The sequence below is a fragment of the Balaenoptera musculus genome, chromosome 7 (genome assembly GCF_009873245.2).
Source record: "Balaenoptera musculus isolate JJ_BM4_2016_0621 chromosome 7, mBalMus1.pri.v3, whole genome shotgun sequence".
In the NCBI taxonomy this organism is placed as follows: Eukaryota; Metazoa; Chordata; class Mammalia; order Artiodactyla; family Balaenopteridae; genus Balaenoptera; species Balaenoptera musculus.
In genome coordinates this window covers 50646138-50666418 of record NC_045791.1, presented here as the reverse complement: position 1 = coordinate 50666418, position 20281 = coordinate 50646138, and the positions used below count along the sequence as shown (strand labels likewise).

Genomic DNA, 20281 nt, shown 5'->3' with positions numbered 1-20281 from the left:
CTGATGGTAGAATTTAGAAATGCAAGACTGCAGGATGAAATGGAGAAATACATTCATTTGAAATATATTGCATTAAAAACTGTAAAAAAAAAAAATCCCCATTTTTTTTAAGTCCCTGAAATTTATTTTTGTATATAGTGTGCAGTAAGGATCTAATTTTTTTCCTGTATGCTAATCAGTTAACTGTGTCATTAATGAATAGTCCATTTCCCCTGTTTTTTTTAACATCTTTATTGCAGTATAATTGCTTTACAATGGTGTGTTAGTTTCTGCTTTATAACAAAGTGAATCAGTTATACATATACATATGTTCCCATATCTCTTCCCTCTTGCGTCGCCCTCCCTCCCACCCTCCCTATCCCACACCTCTAGGTGGTCACAAACCACCGAGCTGATCTCCCTGTGCTATGCGGCTGCTTCCCACTAGCTATCTATTTTACGTTTGGTAGTGTATATATGTCCATGCCACTCTCTCACTTTGTCACAGCTTACCCTTCCCCCTCCCCATATCGTCAAGTCCATTCTCTAGTAGGTCTGTGTCTTTATTCCCGTCTTGCCCCTAGGTTCTTCATGACTTTTTTTTTTTTCTTAGATTCCATATATATGTGTTAGCATACGGTATTTGTTTTTCTTTTTTTTGACTTATTTCACTCTGTATGACAGACTCTAGGTCCATCCACCTCACTACAAATAACTCAATTTCGTTTGTGAGGATCTTTTGGATGTTTCTGCCCACTCATACTAGAAGTCAATCTAACAAAAATAGTCCACTAAAGAGGGCAAAAAAATGTCAGGTACAAGATGTTCACCTTAGTCTAAGAGATGTAGTTGCAGCCTGTGTCAGTCTTGATTATCTCAAAGCCTTGCTAATGAGCACTTTTTCCATTTTGCTCACGGATCAGTCATGCGCATCCAGATTCCATCAAAAATACATTAGAGAGATGTGCAAGCATTATTCTAATCTGAAGAAATAATTTATTACCTTGAACTAGTAATGGCCTAAAGAAATTGCTGAAAATGTTTTCTGATTATTGTTAAAAATTTAGTATTCATTACGCTGAAACTAAAATTGTATTTGTGAGACATTGGCAAATTATTAAATGGATAATGCTAAATAACCACACCTAACTGATTAATTAATTCAACTTGGATTGGGGTGGAAGGGTTGCATTCTGTATTTATCCAGACATAGCAGAATGCATGTTTCCTTAAAAGAAGAATTGTACAAGTAGTGTGATTGTCTTGTTTTGGGAGCTATATGCATCGCCTTAGCTAAAGTTAGTAATGAATTGCAACAATTTCTCTATTTCTTTGCTAACTTAGATTTTGTTCTATTTAAAGTCTTATTTATATGTGTTTTAATATGACAGCCTATTGCATAGGAAGTAGGTAGTGCATAAATCATAAAAACAAGAAACCATTTTGAGTACTTACCTTATAAGGACCTAGTCCAAGGTATTTGCATTTACTTTCTCTTTTAGTCTTCACATTGGGTATAGAAAGAAGATACTACTCTTACTGTTATTATTATTATTACCCTCACTTTACAGATAAGGAAACTGAGGTTCAAGAGACCAAGTAACTTGCCCACCGTCACACTTATCAAATGATGGAGCCTGGATGTCAAACCCAGGCAGTCTTACTACAGAGTTGAAGCTGTTACCCACTGTGTGATTAATTGAAGAAGTAAATTGACTACAGGACATTAGCACTTGGTTAATATGTACAACAATATCCTCTGAAACTGAACAGATTAAAATTATAACTCATGATGCTTCTGCCTCTCCACAACACCCCTCCCCCAACACACCAAACCTACTGTGAAGACAATTTCAATTCTGCCAGCAGTACCACCATTGTCTCAAACTTTAAATTACCTCTGACTTACTTCTCTCCTTGCACTTTTATATACAATACAGCCAATCAGAGACAGCAGGTAGCAAGAATCTCAGTTATTAAAAGGTTTTTCTTAATCTATTATTTTTTGTTTATTTATTTTTTTATAGTATTGAACAATACTATATTAGTTTCAGGTACACAACGTAATGATTCCATATTTTTATAGAGTATATTCCATTTAAAGGTATTATAGGGCTTCCCTGGTGGCTCAGTGGTTAAGAATCCACCTGCCAATACAGGGGACACGGGTTCGAGCTCTGGTCCGGGAAGATCTCACATGCCGTGGAGCAACTAAGCCCGTGCACCACAACTACTGAAGCCCACGCACCTAGAGCCGGTGCTCTGCAACAAGAGAAGCCACCGCAATGAGAAGCCCGCGCACCGCAACGAAGAGTAGCCCCCGCTCACTGCAACTGGAGAAAGCCCGCGTGCAGCAACGAACACCCAATGCAGCCAAAAATAAATAAATAGAACGAATTTACTTTAAAAAGGTATTATAAAATATTGGCTATATTCCCTGTGCTGTACAACACATCCTTGTTGCTTATTTATTTTATACATAGTAGTGTGTACCTCTTAATCCCCTACCCCTATCTTGCCCCTCTCTTGGCTATTAAAAGTTTTGTGTCATTGAATTTCTACTGGGGCAGGGACTACCAGTACTAGGTACTGCCTTTTAATGTCTCTGCTTTAATTTACAGGATCAAAAACAGAGAATTAAGAAATTTTGGAATTTGTTATTATTAGAAGCCAGTAAACAGTAATATTTCAGCCACTTCCCAATGAAGAGTTATTAAATCATGAGACAGATTATGCAATGGTATTTTTAGTAGTTTTATTAGTTTTATTTAATCTACCGTTAGTATCAAAGAAGAGGCTATATACTTGGCAACAGAATACAATTAAAGTCCAATATTTATATTTGTTGCATAAACTTTTCTTTGAAATGGATGAATGGTCCGTCAGGCCAGTCCTCCAAGAACCATTGATAATTTTCCCAAGCAGAGCGGAGAGTCCAGCCGCTCTCAGAAAGAACTACCAATCCCAGAATGCCCTTTTCTCCATCTTTCCCGCGAGAATCCCGGAGGGCTAGCTCAACCAATCCCTTCATGAAGAGCCTATACTATCAGCCAATCAGAAGGCGAAAGGGTGCCCAAAGGCGGGAGGCGGAAGGCGCCCTAGGTTTGAAATAGGAAAGTTGGCGCGGCTGCGGGATCCGGTTCTGGAGACCCGCTGTTGGCTGGTATCGGTTCGTGTCTTTGTGGGGCAGGTGGTCGGGCTCAGGCCTGCCGGAGAAGGTGGTAATTGAGCTGGGCTCCGAAACCCGCCTGTCGCGATAGGGGAAAGTGGGTTTGGAGGCGGAATGCGTGTTTTCGGGGGCGGAGTCTGAAATGCACGTCTTGTTGCTGTTTGGGCGTCTGGGCCTTGCAGGGTGGACAGCGACGAGGCAGAGGGGTTTGTGGTTTCACCAAGACATGTCTGTGACCTTCCTGGAAAGATTTGATGTCATTGGGAAGGTTTTAGCGTTACAGAGAACTGGTGGGTCCTGGAGTCTTACAGGACATCCTTTTACAGAGGAGGACACTGAGGCCCAGAGAGTCGAGGTCAATTTTACTAGTCTTGGACTAAGCCCACTAAATTCCCCTCCAGTCTCCGTTTTACTGGTACCTTTCCCGGTCTGGGGGTGGGGGAAGGAGAGGGAGTGTAATATGTGGGATCTTATTCTATGATAGGGGCCCTGTCATTTGGGACCTGACAATCCAGGCTGGAATCAGAAAGGTCAGAGTTGGAAGGGGCCTTAGAAGTCACCAATTTTACTTGTGAAAAAAGGAGGCAGAGTCATTTTCCCAAGGTCAGAGAGCGTGTAAGTGTTATGTGCGGTCACACTACTAACGAATTCTTGGGAGGTAGAGTGTCCTGATTTCCTGCTGCACCTTGACCGTAGTTAAGTCTAGGAGGCTTGATCTGCCCTGGAATATGTAGAGTTAAAAGTAAGTTGTTATGAAAGTAGGGGATTAACAGATGCACATTACCCTATATAAAATAAACAACAAAGGTTTACTGTATAGCACAGGGAATTATATTCAATATGTTGTAATAAACTATAATGGAATAGAATTGAAAAAATATAGATATATACATATATATATAACTGAATCTCTTTGCTGTACACCCGAAACTAATACAATACTGTAAATCAACTGTACTTCAATAGGAAAAAAAAAAAAAGTAAGTTGCTAACCATTTTCTAGCAAAGATCAAACTACCAAAATATATTTGATTGGAATATGTGGCTGATATGGTTTCAATCACTTAAAAAATATAATGTGTGTCCTATTTGTTTTCTAGCATTGTCTTACAAAATGGTAGAGGACGAACTGGCACTATTTGATAAAAGCATAAATGAATTTTGGAATAAATTCAAAAGCACTGTCAGTGACACCTCCTGTCAGATGGTGGGCCTAAGAGATACCTACAAGGATTCCATTAAAGCATTTGCAGGTACCTAAGTTTAACTTGTAACATGCTGTTTTTGTTTGTTTTTTAGTGTAATTTCAGCTGAATTGAAACTTCAACTCCCAATTTCTCTTTCAGAAAAGCTGTCTGTGAAATTAAAGGAAGAAGAACGAATGGTTGAGATGTTTCTGGAATATCAAAATCGTATGTGACAATCTGTAGAAATGGATCACAGAGGGTTTTTTTCTAAATTAAACATCTTCATGAAATCCCTCATACAAGTAAAACAATGTATTTATAGATATACAGTGTATACACATATAAAAATAATGAACATATGTGTACCCATAATGCAGCTTAATAAATGGAACATCCCATGTTATACCTTCCTCTTCTCTCACCTTCTAGAACTAATCTGTCAATATTTTAATTTAGTATTGAGTTTTTGAATGTTATATAAATGGCATCATTTTGTATGTATTCTGTCCCTTTGTTCACTCAGCATTATGCTTGTGAGATTCATCTATACTGATGTGTAAATGCCTGAATTTTTTTAAAAATGAGTTTCACAGACTAGGGTTTGAAAAGCTGGAGTTCCCTCAGCTCTCTGGGTGTAGGGTTAATACTCTGACAGTTTTTCTTTCCATATTTTATTTTTTTAATTAATTAATTTATTTATTTATTTTTGGCTGTGTTGGGTCTTCGTTTCTGTGCGAGGGCTTTCTCTAGCTGCGGTGAGCGGGGGCCACTCTTCATCGCGGTGCGCGGGCCTCTCACTATCGCGGCCTCTCTTGTTGCGGAGCACAGGCTCCAGACGCGCAGGCTCAGCAATTGTGGCTCACGGGCCTAGTTGCTCCGCGACATGTGGGATCTTCCCAGACCAGGGCTCGAACCCGCGTCCCCTGCATTAGCAGGCAGAGTGTCAACCACTGTGCCACCAGGGAAGCCCCTCTTTCCATATTTTTACTGTTGTTCTTGCCTTCTCTTTACTACGCCTCTGCAGATTGCCCAGAGTGGATCGGCAGCTTTTACTGAGTTCTCACACACAGACCACAGACATGTAGCCACAGGCCGAAATCCACTGCAGATACTAAATTTAGCTGCACCATGTTTTGAACACTATTAAATCAGAGTGCCTTTATGTGGGACACATGTGGTTAATATGCCACAGTCCCTGATTGTTTCTTCTGCTTTGCTTTGAGCACTTACTTTACTCATTATCTGGCCCCTGAAGGCATTTGATCTTGGAAACCCTGATAGGCTGTTATGGTAGACTTCTACCCATGTTTATTTTCTAAGCTGCCCTGAAGCTTCCATGCCCTTTTACTGCTTCTCATTCCCTCTGTAACCAGTAGCAGGAAGGAAAACCGTGTGTGTGTGTATGTGTTTGTAAGAGTGATATTGAGTTTAGGTCCTTTAAACACTCTTGGTTTGTAGAATCCCTAGGGATTAGAAAATTAAGTTTGAAACTATAAATTTCACTATAGTTCATCTCAAAGTGTGCTCTGAATGATTATCTGTAGTGTGAAGATGTGTTCTAAATAGTTTAAAATCTAAAAGTATTATCAATTATTTTTCTTTAAAAAAATCAGTTTATACTTGAACAGAAATATAATTTACGTAAGTTTGATGAATTCGTTGAACATTTAACTGCTATTTGCCAAGCACCAAGGAGGCCACAATACGTAAATGTAATCTATACACTGCTCACAATTTAGTGGAAGACATAGGTAGGAAAACTACAATTAAAATACATTGTAATAGTTGCTATAATGATGGGATGGGAATTTAGTGACATAGAATCTGGAGAGCTTGAATTTTCCAGTGAGGATTACAAAATATTTAACAGCTAACCCTTACCTTATACACCACATGCCAGGGCCTATTGAGCTCCTTACATATAGTGATTGACTGAATCCTCACAGCAACCCTCGGAGGTATATTTATTGTTTTTAATCCTACTTTATGGATGAGGAAATAGGCACAGAGAGGTTAAGTAAGTTGCTCAAGGTCAGACAGCTGGTAATCAACAGAAACATGATTTGAATGTGCACAGTCTGTCACACTGCCCTGGAGAAGGTCACATAGAAGAGGGATGGGGAAGTTCATCAGAGTCAGCGCCCCTGTTCTAGAGGAGGGAAGAGCATATGGAATGTGGTGGAAACATGAAAGCTTGTTGAGTTGTGGGATGGCTGGAGTACAGTGTGAATGGGGAGTGGCAGAGAAGTGGCTGGTCAGATGATGAAGTACATTATGTGTTGGGCAGAGGAGATTTATTTTGCAGATGAAGAAATTAAAAGCTCACTGAGGTTAGGAAACTTGCCTAAGATCATATATTTTGTAGATAGAGGGTCTAGGATTGCAGCTGAAATGTCTGTGCTCTTTCCAGTGTACCATCTCACTTTTCCACATAGAAGGGAAAGTGTAAGGGCGGGTTCCCATGGTGAGTAGTGAAAGTTTGAAATATTGGCCCTGGCGAATAAAAGAGCTGACTATAAACATATAAAATAGTAGTCATGCAATATTGAGGGCCCTTACATTTGTATTGGCACAAATCCACACGATTGTTCAAATGTTAGAATAAAAACACTCACATATATGGTATTTATGTACCACTTAATAGTTTAAAACTTTTCACATTATCATTGGATACCCTAACCCTGTAGGGTAAGTAAATGGGCAGCCATTATTATTCTCGTTTTACAAATGAGGAAAAGAGGCCCCGAAGTTGTGTTTTGACCAAGGTCCTTGGGTAACAACTGAGAAGCCAGATGGGAACTGAGAACTTTTGACTTTAAAACTGCATCTCTTTTGCAGTACAGTTCTACTTAATTATCCTTAAAAAGTAGCATTTTTCTTTCTGGTAATTCTGATAAGATGTTTATTTTTAAATTACACCTGATATAATGTGATCATGTCCAAATTCTTGGAAAATACAGAAAAATTAAAAAATATCTGTAATGTTGAGAACCACACTTAACAGAAGACTTTGTAGTTTTTATTTTTCATATGCTATCTAGGTTTTTTTTAAAGATAATTGTGTTCATGGTATCTATATAACTTTGTATCATTTTTTTTTTCTTTTATCTACTATGGCAGGATTTTCCCACATTACTGAATTCTTTGAAAATATATTATACCTTATTGATATACTGTGTTTAATAATTTACTTATTAGTCATATACAATGTTTTCAGTTTTTCAACATTATAAATAACACTGAAAATAATTTTTTGTATATGAATACTTGCACACATCTTGTTTTCTTAGAGGAGCTTTGTAAAAATGAAATTACTGGATCAAAGGACATGAATATCCTTAAGACTTTTATTTTGCGATGTCAAAAATATTTTCCAAAAAAAAAAAAATTTTTCCACATGGACTCTAGTATTTTTCATTCTTCTCAACACTAGCTATTATTTTTATAAACATTGTTATAATAAATGAAAATTAGTGTGTTATTGCTTTATTTGCATTTCTATGATTACTGAGGTTAAATCATCTTTTGTATTTGATAACCATCTGCATTCTGTGTTTCCTCTGTTCATTCCTTCGCTGGTCTTTTTCTTAGGAATTTATATTTGTGTCTTCTTTAGATTAAGAATAATTACCTTTGTTGGGAGAGGATAGTTTAATGGTCAAAAGCATGACCTTTGAAGTTAAGACCTGAGTTTGAATCCAGGTCTTACTGTTCATTGCATTCTAGCAAGTAAAGCTGTGAGCAAGTTATTGAACTGCTGAGTCTTTTCCTTCTTCTTTTTTTTTTTTAATTGAAGTTATAGTTGGTTTACAATGTGTTAGTTTCGGGTGTACAGCAAAGCGATTCAGTTATATATATGTATGTATCTATTCTTTTTCGGATTCTTTTCCCTCATAGGTTATTACAAAATATTGAGTAGAGTTCCCTGTGCTATACAGTAGATCCTTGTTGGTTATCTATTTTATATATATTTTCTTTTTCTTTTAAAAAAGAGAGTAAGATGTACATGATAATTGTATTACTGTGAAAATTAAGTAAATTTATATAAAAGAACACAGTATCTAGCATACAGTAGAGATTTTATGCTTATTTGAATCAAATATGAGTTTATTTGTCTGTTTGCCTGCCTTTCTCTTTGATTTCTTTTTGCCTTTGAGTAAAACAATCTTTCCCCATATAGTTAATTTTATATTCACAGATACTGCCTTTTAGGTTTCATAAGATTTCATTTTACATTTAAATATTTAATAAATGTGTTTGGGGAACAGTCTACTTCTTGACTTATGATATTTATCATATTAATTTGCTAAGTATACCAACATTTGTTTTCGAATTTTTTTTTGTTTAACTGAGCTGTAGGTCTGTTCTTCCTCCCTACCTCCCGCTCTTCCTCTCTTGTTTCTTCTTTTTGGTATATTCCAGAATCATTTATATAACATTAAAATCTATTTCTTCAAAGCATCTGCAAAGCCATCTTCTAGAGTTTGGTTGCCTTTGGTGGTAGGTTTTATTCATGTATTTATTTGGAGGGGAGAGCTGCAAAGGTCATGATCTTCTGATTTTGTATTTCGTGGTTTTAGTATTCTCATTTTAATAAGCATTTTTGTCTTTTCATTTTTGTTTTCAAAGACAAACAGGAAAGACTAGATAAGGATTTTTGTTGTTCTTTTACAATTTTTTCAATCATCGGGAACCGCTTATCAATTAAAACATTCTTTATTAATTTTATGAAAGTCGGTATTTTGCTCTTAGATACATGTTGACAAGCGAAGCATATAGATTCTAGCTAATACTTTGTGCTTCTTACAGAGATCTGCAGGCAGAATAAGCTCATTCAAGAAAAGAAAGAGAATTTGTTGAAGTTGATTGCTGAAGTAAAAGACAAAAAGCAGGAATTGGACGCACTGACTGCAAATATCCAGGATCTTAAGGAAGAATACGCTAGGAAGAGGGAAAGTAAGTTTCCAGTTGTACATGTATTTGAAACAACCTAAATTTCAAAGTGGCGATGGTTCACGGTGTGGACATCTTGCCTTCTCCCCAGCTCACCGCCCCAAGCGGCTAACATACGTCACGGTCACAGCCACCACTCACCTCTCTCTGCGAGGGGTCTGTGAAGTTGGCTAAGTGCGTTTCATTTTCCTTCTTTTGCTTAAAGATCCTTTTGATTTCTAAGAGAACCAGAGAATAATGAAATTGATATGGGAGTTTAATTAAGCAAAGTGGGAGACAGTTTTACTAAATAACATTTGCCTGGGAGAAACCATAGTGTAATTTACGCAACAAATTTATTGATCATACATGCTCTGTCAGGAACTATTAAGCATGCTTTTCACACTGCAAAGCCTCTTTTTGTCTAAGACTTTCACATTTTTCAAAAAGGGTGCTTCTCTTGGATAGGAGCCTTGTTTGCCCACAAATGAAATAATCAACTCTAAAATCTCTTGAAAATAGCAAAGTTTGTTTTGTGACTGCTTTTCCTTTTAGAGTTTGTGTACCAGTCGACATTATTTTTCTCATCTGCTAAGTATTACTTAGGGAATATTGCACTAAATTAAAAAAAAAATTCTAAGCTAGCGTGAAATAAGGCTGACTTCTTGTGAGAAATAGTTATGTTTAAAGAATAGAATATTTTTCCAGTGAAGCAATTGATACATTTTTGGCTAACCAGGAAAAGCAAAATAGTGTACAAGAAGTCTTTCTATTTCTGTGCTAGTCATGCAAGCCCTTGGCCTATTTATTCATGCTACTTCATAATAAAATAGAACAAAACTTATTCCCCATACTACCTGTATGTATTTTCTCATGCATTTTTTCCTTCCAGCTTGAATGAACAGAAGCCCCTTTTTGCTAATTGGTAGAGATAGAAACTGTAACAAATGTAAATGTAAGCTGATTCATTTGCCTGGCATCATTTTTATAGTTGTTTTTAAGTTTGTTTTAATTAATTAACATTAATTGAATGTTATTTAAAATATTCGATACTCAGTGTCTGTGTTTTTAATCATAGCTATTTCCACTGCTAACAAAGCTAATGAAGAGAGGTTGAAAAGGCTACAGAAATCTGCAGACCTGTATACAGATCGACTTGGACTAGAAATTCGAAAAATTTATGGTAAGTATATTAATGTAAGTAAAACATAGGATATTAGAAAAGTCTGTCTTAAGTAGAAAAGAATTTAAAAAATATTTTCAAGTAAAATAATGGCCACATTATTAACTTTTTAGATAGTAGGAAAAAATTACAGAATTTTTATCACCCTAATGTAATTACTGATCCTTGGTTGTTTATCATCCAGTATTTTAATAAATGTATTTTAGGCATGGTTGCCAACATGCAGATAATTTTTGTTCCTTGTTCTTACTAGCATTGTATGATTAGTATTTCTCTAATTGCTATAGCCTTCATAATGGTAATTTTAAAATGGTGGTGTAATAATTCATTCCATAAGTGTAGCATAACTTATTCAATCTTTTATCTATTGTTTAACCCATGTTACTCTAAGTTAACATTTGGATTTTACATTTTTCAGTTTTAGAAGTACTACAGTGAACATAGGTAGACTTCTCCATTTTTTTGACACAATTTCCATGGAATTCCCAGAGATGAATTACGGAGTTAAAGCATATGAATATTTTTGTGGCCATTATGTAAATATGTGCCAATTTACAGAAATATTTATTGTGTTGGGAGTTCCCAAGATTACATTCAGTTTTGGCGATTCACTGGAAAGTTTACAGGACTCAGCAGGGCTCAGATTTATTGCGGTGAAAGGATACAAAACAAAATCAGCCCAAAGAAAAAAGGCACATGGGGCAAAATCTAGAGAAAACGAGCTTTTCAGACACAAGTTTTCAAGAGTCCTAACCCAGTGGAGTCACACAGGACGTACTTAATCCCTTCAGCATCGAATTGTGACAGTACATGTGAAGTGCTGTCTACCGGGGAAGCTCATTAGAGACTCTGGAAGCTTGTGCCTGGTTTTCTGTGGACTTCACCCCAGGTATCTTTTCCTGTTGCTGATTTTGCTGTATCGTTTCACTGTAATCATAGCACTGAGTATAACCATATGATGAGCCCTATGAGTCCTCCTAGTGAATTTTCAAACCTGTGGTGGTCTTGGGGATCTCTGACACACCAGGCAAGGACCAGCCTTGCAAGCAGGTCTTTTCTGGGTATAGCAGTCTCAGGCCTGCTATTTTAACTCTTCTATGCAATCTGTCTACAATGTAGAGAGTACCCATTGCATTGTATTTGTGCCAGAATTGTAGTTTTTTTAAAGTTTTTTGGTTTGTTTGTTTTTTAGCAGTTGACTAGATATAATAGAAACTATTTTTTAAATGCATTTCTTTAATTATTAATGAAAATGTGACCATTTTTTCCCATTGTTTACTAATTCCAGTTCTTTCTGAGATTGATTGGGCCCTTTATTCATATATCTATTTGCCTTGGCTTTTGTTTTTCTTATCTGTCGGAATGAGTTTTTTTTTTTTTTTTTTTTAAAGATTTATTTATTGATTGATTGATTACTATGTTGGGTCTTCGTTTCTGTGCTAGGGCTTCCTGTAGTTGCGGCAAGCGGGGGCTACTCTTCATCGCGGTGTGCGGGCCTCTCACTATTGTGGCCTCTTTTGTTGTGGAGCACAGGCTGCAGACGCGCAGGCTCAGTAGTTGTGGCTCACGGGCCTAGTTGCTCCGTGGCATGTGGGATCTTCCCAGACCAGGGCGCGAACCCGTGTCCCCTGCATTAGCAGGCAGATTCTCAACCACTGCGCCACCAGGGAAGCCCCGGAATGAGTTTTTAATACAAAATATTAACCTTTGCTTAGAGGAGAACATAAGGTCCAGCTCTGAACTTTTGATCCATTGGTCTCTAAGTTTATATTCACTGTTATCCTGAGGTGCTTTTTTGTGTTTTGTTTCAAAACCAGTTTTAAAGCTTTAAAATTATTTTCATATTTAAAGTAGAAGTTTCTCATAGTCCTCAAAATCAGGAAATAATGTTTTAAAGAAGAGACAACACAAATTAAACTCTTCATTTTGCCTAACTGAATATCTTATGAAATCTTTTCTTTGGCATGCATACTTCCCATTACTGTTAACAGTTTAAAAAATCTGGTATACTGACATAATTACTTCACTTTGAATTTAAATGCAAGACAAATTTTTTTCAGTGTTTCTGAAGATTTCTTTTTATAATTAAAAGCATTTTTTATGCTGTAGAGTAAAACTGAAATGCATGTGAATTTCTACTTTGTGGCTGCCATTTTGAATTTCTACTGAGTATTTACTCCTTAGTAAGCATTTGGAGGTCTTTTGAAAAATAGGCTTTAAGTCCAGATAACTGTGTAGAAAAAGTCAAATTAAATTTATTGTCAAAATATTAAATGACAATAAAAATTTTTTATTGAGGTTAAATATATATAACAGAATTTGCCATTTTAACTCTATTTTATTGTAAAATTCAGTGGCATTAATTACATTCACAGTGTTGTGCAATCATTACCACCATCTATTTCCAGAATTTTTCATCATCACAAACAGAAACTCTGTACCCATTAAATAATTCCCATTCCTCTCTCCCCTCAGCCCCTAATAACGTCTAATTTACTTTCTGTCTCTACAAATTTGCCTGTTCTAGATATTTCATATAAGTGGAATCATATACTATTTGTCCTTCTGTGTCTGGCTTATTTCACTAAGCATAATGTTTTCAAGGTTCATCTATGTTGTAGCAAGTATCAAAACATCATTCCTTTTTATGGGTGAATAATATTCCATCATGTATATATACACCATATTTTGCTTATGTGTTCATCTGTTGGTGGACACCGTATTACTCTCATCTTTTGGCTGCTGTGAGTAATGCTGCTGTGAACATTGCATGCAGTTATCTGTTTGAGTCTCTATTTTCAGTTCTTTTGAGTATATACTGCAGAATGGAATTGCTGGGTCATGTAATTCTTTGTTTAAATTTTTTGAGGCACTGCCAAAGTATTTTCTACAGCACCTGCACCATTTTACATTCCCACCAGCAATGTACAAGGGCTCCAATTTCTCCACATCTTTGCCCACATTGTTATTTATTTTATTATAGTCATCCTAGTAGGTGTGAAATGGTATCTCATTGTAGTTTTGGTTTATATTTTCTCAGTGATTAGTGATAAGGAGTATCTTTTCATGTGCTTATTGGCCATTTGTATATATTCTATGGAGAAATACCTATTCAAGTCCCTTTGTCCATTTTTGAATTGGGTTTTTCTTTTTGTTATTCAGTTGTAGGTGTTTTTTTCATATATCTTGTATATTAAACCCATATCAGATCTATGATTTGCAGATATTTTCTCCCATTCCGTGGGTTGTATTTTCACTCTCTTGATGATGTCCTTTTAAGGGCAAAGTTTTTAATTTTTTGATTTTGATGAAGTCCAATTTATCTATTTTTGTTGTTGTTGTTGCTTGTGCTTTTGGTCATATTTAAACTACAGTGCATTTCAAAGCTAATTTGTAACTTGTACGTTTGGAGACATTGGTTAAGTGAATATATGTACTTAGCAATGTAGATATTGATCAGAGATGGAGGTAAGAAAGTTCATCTCCATTGAGAGCTTTGGCACAATAAAATAATTCTCATACTAAATAATTTAATCCCTTTTTTCAGGTGATAAGTTGCAGTTTATATTCACTAACATTGACCCTAAGCATCCTGAGAGCCCATTTATGTTTTCCCTGAGCCTAAATGAAGCAAGGGACTATGAAGGTACGTACTCCTATCTCTTAACTGGTACTTAAGATTGGCATCCCAGAATGTTATTTGACTTAGAATATAAAGTAATGTGAAGGCAAGTAATATTCCCACAAGCTGTTCCTTTTTTTCCAGTCTTGCTTCTTGGGATATTGTCTTCTAAAGGCAATGAGTATAGTTTTGTTATAGATATTATCCAGGAGCCTTAATAAGTAACTTTTCTTCAGGGTGGCACAGTGCCACAGTGGCTAAAAGACTTAAAAGACCAAAGATCACTGCATTTCATATGCAAGTATGAATTATCCTTTTAGAGAATTTAAAACAAAGCTAAAGCTATAAAGGTTATGACTGCCTAAATGTGGATATTGTAAGTTATCCAAGTAGGTGGTTTTAAAATTGAATGTAAAGTCAGAATGTGATCATTTAACACCCCTGCTCCCCCCAAATTATCCTATCCTGAAAATCCTGAACGTTAATAATTTAGCTTAGTTACTGATCCTGCAGCAGGCCAGAAGGGCTTTGATGCATGGGAAATATATATGTTTGGCAATAGTGTGAACAAGAAGAGAATGGAAATATATTTATCTCTTTTTATTATTCTAAGACCCCCTTTAAAGTAGTCCTTAACTTATTGGAATTCAGAAAAATGGTTCTTAGCTCTTTATACCTATGTTCTCATCTTAAAGTGTTTATAGCAGACAGACACTCAGGTAAACTGCTGCGTTGGCTCCCTAATGTGCTCTAGTGACTCAATTCCTATTCTAATGAAATTTATATTTTAGGAATCTAGTTCAGGTACAAGTGTTTGGTTTTTTACTCTATAGGTAAATATCTTCTAATCTGATAATGGGTGCTAAATTTTAAAAAGCAAACCCCCAAACCTCCTACCTAGCTTCTCAGTTTTCACCAACTTGGATAGCCTCTATTGCTAGGTAGTGTCACAGTATTTGATAATGTATTAAAATAGAATCTACAGTATAAATTTTGAACCAAGCACTCTGCTATTCTTTCTCTGCTTTGGTCATGGGCATTGTTTCCTAAGCAGTCTCTACCAAGGAGCTGGAAATCTGATATGGTTGAATTTCTTCTCCTTGGACAAAGGACAAGATTGATGGAAGAGAAAGTTGGGTCATTCCTTTCCTTTGACCACCTTTACTGGAGACTTGCTCCCAGTGTGTACCAGCTGGTGCAACTGCATTCGAGGGTCATATTGTTCTTTGTCTTTTGAGTCTCATTTGATTACTAGGCCATGTAAATACCACTTTGGGAATAGCAATCACATTTTCTAATGACCCCCCATTTCACTTGTAAAACTTCAGATATTTCTTTCCACAGCTGTTAAGTTATTAAGGTTTGGCATTGAAAGTTGTTATTTTTTTGATCCAGTGGCCAGAAATTAGAATTGAGGCCAAATTTTGCAGAGAAAACTGACGACAGTTCAAAAAAAAATTGTTAAAATATTTTAAATAGTTAAAACAAAATGTATGGGAAATGGCATGCTGTTCTGTATCTCTAAGCTCTTCAATCCCTTGATTACCATCTGTTTAAATTTAAAGCAAGATTGTAGTACTTAACATTTGAATATTTAGAGATTAAACAAAGGAAAGGTCTAAAAGATAGGATACGAAAATCAAGTGTATCTATCATTCTATGCTGAAAGCATTTCAATAAAATGGAATTGAAATGACTTGAATCAGATGAGAGCATCTAAGTTAGAAATATTTCTCTTCTATTAAAAAACTCGTTCAAATTTCTTTTTTTTTCTTCCCCCTTCTAGTGTCAGATAGTGCTCCTCATCTTGAGTGCCTAGCAGAATTTCAGGAAAATGTAAGGAAGACCAACAATTTTTCGGCTTTTCTTGCCAATGTTCGGAAAGCTTTTACTGCTATTGTTTATAATTAATGTATAAATAGTATATAAAAACCGTTATCCCTATTGCGTTTCTCTTTTTAAAAAAAGGTCTCATTATTCGTTGTTTGTCTATAATCCGTTTGTATTTTTGTAACATTTCTGTGTGCTGATTTCTGTAAATTATTTAAATTAAAATCTTAGGAAAGAAGATTTATAAAGTCAAGCTTTTGGAGGTCATGGACCAGTAATAATAAAAAATGAGGGGGGGGTGGGCCCACCCTAAGGTTTGCAATTTTTAAAATGTACTTCACAAAATAAATATTATTATCCTAATATCATAAAGGAAAGAATATTTTTATCTTAAACCAAGTGGGATCTACAGTTAAAATAAAGGACAAATCTTTACATCAGAAGAAGATTGGCAGTATTCTAAAATGTCTTTTAGAAAAGGGTCTAATTTTGAAAATCCAAATATAGAAAATTTATAACCAATTTTCATTTTATAATATTTATACTGGTTAGTTGTGGTCTGGATATAAATTTGCCATCACTGGAGTCTATTCAGTACAAACTAGAAGTCGATCAACTTCTTCTAAGATTTCATTTTTGTCACCATTCTTTCTTTATAAATTTGGTTGTATTTAGGTCTGCTGGCTTAAGTGGAAGCCACGTACTACACCTCTCGGGATATCTTGGGCACACCTAAAAGCCATGGAGCAGCGGCCTTCGTGCTTCCAGCTACTGCTGTCTTCTCCCTGCAGTCTGGGGGAGAAGTTTAGGCCAGTTGTCTAGTTAGGGTTGGAGGGAGTTTCAGAGCACTCTCCCCCAGTGGCCTCTCATGCCTAGGAAACCCAGGTCTGGAGGTAGATTAGCCTCGAAAACGGAGCTAAGAGTAGGGATGTTGTAGTTCTCTAAATGGAAATAGACACTAAATGTTTAACAGAAAAAAATAGCAGATGACTACTATAGTGAGTACATATTTACTGCTTGAAATATATTCTCAAGGAACAAACAAAACTTAAGAAAAGATTTTCATTCATTGAAACTAGAGGAAAACCATGTCTCATACCACAAATTCTTGATATGATGTTTTGAACCGTACAGCAAGAAGGCACTAGGCATTGATTCTGAAACATCCTCTTCACCTGCAAGTTAGAGAAATGAAGACGGGATGAGAGACTAAATGGGTAGCTCCGCACTTAGGTCCATTTCTCCTCAAGGACCACCATACTTCACTTCTTCTAACTGGGGGGTGGAGGTGGGACAAGACCTCTGAATGAGACCATGTAGCAGGAAAGTCACAAAAGGATAGCATAGGAACCAGCTTTGCAGCTGGGATCCAAGGTCAGACGTATGAATAAAGTGCACTCTCATACCAAACAAAGGGCCTTAAGCCACAGAAATTTATATCAGTTTGTTTTCTCACCTGGAAAGTTGATTCATTCCAAAATTGGAATTGGGAATTGGTTAGGGCTGGCCACCTTAGAATAATAGTTAGTACTTTCTTAACCCTTCTTACGTGCCCAGCACTGTTCTAAGCCCTTTACAGATGTCACCTCATTTATATTCCCTGAACAACCTGTGAGGTAGGTACTATCCATAACCTAGTTCTACAGATAAGGAATCCAAGGCACAGAGAGTGTAAGTAACTTCAAGTCAGATAGCTGGGAAGTGTTAGAGTTGGGATTTAAACCCAGGTGGCAGTCTGGCACCTAACCCATGAACTTCACCTAGACTCTACCTTATGCCTTTCTATGCTATATTGCAGAGAAAATATGTGAAGACAGAGTTCTTAACAAAGATTCTATACAAATTTGCATTGTTTTTTGTTTTCTTTTACAAATTTGAATTTTTATAATATAATTTTGCTTTTGTGTTTCTATAGAAGTATAATGATTAAGAAAAAAAAAAGCAGGGGAATATGTTTTGTCTGGATCCTTAGTACCTGGCCTTCAGAACCCAGGTGACTCACTGAGAACCATCTCTAGGTATTCAGACTGCACTTATCAACCCAGGTCTTTATGGAAATGGTGGATGGAGGCTGTTGACTTATGCGTAAGTCTTTATCTGTTCAATCAAATATAAATGCCCTAATTTTTGAGGTTTGCTCTGTGCCAACCTAGGAATATTCTGGAACCAACATTATTAGTATATTAGCTTAAATTTTAAAGTTTGATACATTATGAAAATTGCACTTTGAATACATGTGAAAGGTAAACCAAGCTATTCCATTAAATTTGCTCTATCCATTTTATTTAGGATGCTATGTTGTAAATAAGAAATAATACTTTTAAGCATTTACAGTCTTCCTGATACGGAAATAAAGCACAAGATACATAGATAAGAGATTTTCTTAAATGGGAAACAAATGCACACAAGTAGTAAAACTGAACTGGACTCCAAATCGGGTGGACTAACCTATTCCACATTTTGTAATAAAATGGAACAACAAGCCCTCTAAAATTAAATTCAATCACTAATTAAGTTAAAAAACAGAATCAGCACAAAATCTGCTAAAATGTACTGCTAGTGGATTTAAAGTTTTGATTTCCTAGCTAATGAGGATTAGAATGTGTTGCTTCTCTTCCACTTCAGAGGATTCTTTCTTGTACAGAGACAATTAGTTATATTTTAATTTGTGTACCATGACAGTGAAATGCCTGGTATCACCCTAGCATAGTATCTAACACATAGTAGAAGCTAGACATTTCTAGACTCAATATAAGATTATTTAATGGGAAATTAAAATTACATCTTTGAAAAGGAGCTGACTTGTTCAGTAATACCTACAGGCATGTTGCTGAGATGTCCAGCAATTTTTAGAAGGTAAAGATATTTCTACAGGCAATTCTTGACTAAATGACAAAGGTAATTGAGAATAAGACTCCTTCTGAATAAAGACAAGGGTTTCATCTAAGTAGAAAAAGAGTCCGTCAGTTAAGTAAGTAAACTGGAGACTATATGAGCTGTTTAAATCATCTCCTTTCTTGGTATTGTTAAACATATTGTAGTGTGAAGTATGAACAATGTATGGTGAAATATCTGACAAATGTTTGGAGTTTAGACACATGTTATCGTTTTCCCTTAGTAACCAAGCAAGCTGGAGGTAGCTGCTGAAACTAAGGTCCAACAAAGGGAAAAACTTCAAGGATGAAGTTATTTTACTCAGTTGGATAGATTTTTACAAAAATTCAGAAAGTGGCAATATTTGAGATCAAATAAATGTGATCTGTATAATGGTAAATCTTGAATACTCTTTTTTTGTGAAAAATTCTGCTTTCCGGCCCCAACATGGTAATGTAGGAAGATTTGAGGATTAAGATGTGGTCCAGTCTTTGCTCTACTATTAAAATTGATACATGATGTTAGGCAAGTCATTTAATCTTTCTGAGCATCAATTTTCTATCAGGCCAGACTGCACTATGTGTAGTTTCCCAAACTTGCTGTTTTCTTTTTTGTTGACCAGGCCAAGAAAGTTTTATTCTATTTTCAGTTAACTAAAAGTAATTATCATGAATGTTTGTTGAATTTTATCATGTTTTTCTGTATCTATATAGATTTTCGTCTTGTATCTGCTAATGAGGTGATTTATATTAAATAGGCTTAAAAAAGAAGTTGAATTAAACTTGCCTTCCTAGAATAAATCCAACTTAGTCATGGTGTGCAATCTTTTTTGTTTTGTTTTGTTTTTAATAACGTTGGATTCAGTTTGTGAAACTTTTGTTTTAAATTTTTACATCCATAGCCATGAATTAGATTGGCTTTTAATTTTCCTTCGTATAAACTTCATGGGATGTTGGAGTCACAGTTATCCTAGGTCCTAGACCCTTGAAAATAGTTGAGATGTGTTCCTTTTTTTCTATTTCCTGAAAAAGTTTGAATAAGACTTTATGTTTTTGAACTCACATATAAAGCTATGTGGGCCTGTGTTTTCTTTGTAGGAAGATGTTTTTAGAAAAATGCTCGTTAAATTTTTTTAATAGCTACTGAATTATTCAGTTATTCTATTTCTTCCTGAGTTTTGATAAGGCATACGTTTTTGAGAAATTTATCTCTTTTGCTGACATTTCTTGCCAATTAATTGGTATAAAGTTGTCGATAATATATAATTTTAGTTTTTGATATCTACTGCATCTGTAGTATGTCTACTTTTTTCTTAGAAGTAATATTTATGCCTTTCTTAACTTTGCTAGAGGTTTGCTCAGTTGATTAATCCTTTCAAAGAACCAATGGATAGCTTTGTTCAACCCCTTATTTTGTCTTGTATTTCATTAATTTCTGATATTTTATTTGCTTTAGGTTGTTTCTGATGTTTTCATAAATTCATAATTAGGATGCTTAATTCATTA

At 35.7% G+C, this 20281-nt stretch overlaps 1 protein-coding gene across 5 annotated transcripts; it reads left to right on the top strand.

The window, feature by feature from the left end:
• The first annotated feature begins 3070 nt into the window (after positions 1 to 3070).
• On the top strand, positions 3071 to 19512 carry SPC25 (SPC25 component of NDC80 kinetochore complex). 5 transcript variants are annotated; one of them, XM_036856984.1, is made up of 8 exons: positions 3071 to 3148; positions 4249 to 4401; positions 4495 to 4560; positions 9145 to 9291; positions 10346 to 10450; positions 13998 to 14096; positions 15859 to 15908; positions 16578 to 19512. In XM_036856984.1, exons 2-8 carry the CDS (start codon positions 4263 to 4265, stop codon positions 16722 to 16724), a joined length of 753 nt encoding a protein of 250 aa, XP_036712879.1. In that variant the 5' UTR covers positions 3071 to 3148; positions 4249 to 4262; the 3' UTR covers positions 16725 to 19512. The 5 variants fall into 5 exon arrangements, with proteins under 5 accessions (XP_036712879.1, XP_036712878.1, XP_036712881.1 ...); XM_036856983.1 differs by having other exon boundaries at positions 3071 to 3200; XM_036856985.1 differs by having other exon boundaries at positions 3082 to 3197.
• Positions 19513 to 20281: the final 769 nt, after the last annotated feature.

Coding starts and splice junctions, on each gene's coding strand:
- SPC25 (XM_036856984.1), top strand. CDS start 4,263: ATGGTAGAGGACGAACTGGCACTATTTGATAAAAGCATAAATGAATTT. Junction 4,561..9,144: donor GTTTCTGGAATATCAAAATC/GTATGTGACAAT, acceptor TGCTTCTTACAG/AGATCTGCAGGCAGAATAAG. Junction 15,909..16,577: donor TAGCAGAATTTCAGGAAAAT/GTAAGGAAGACC, acceptor GGTTGTATTTAG/GTCTGCTGGCTTAAGTGGAA.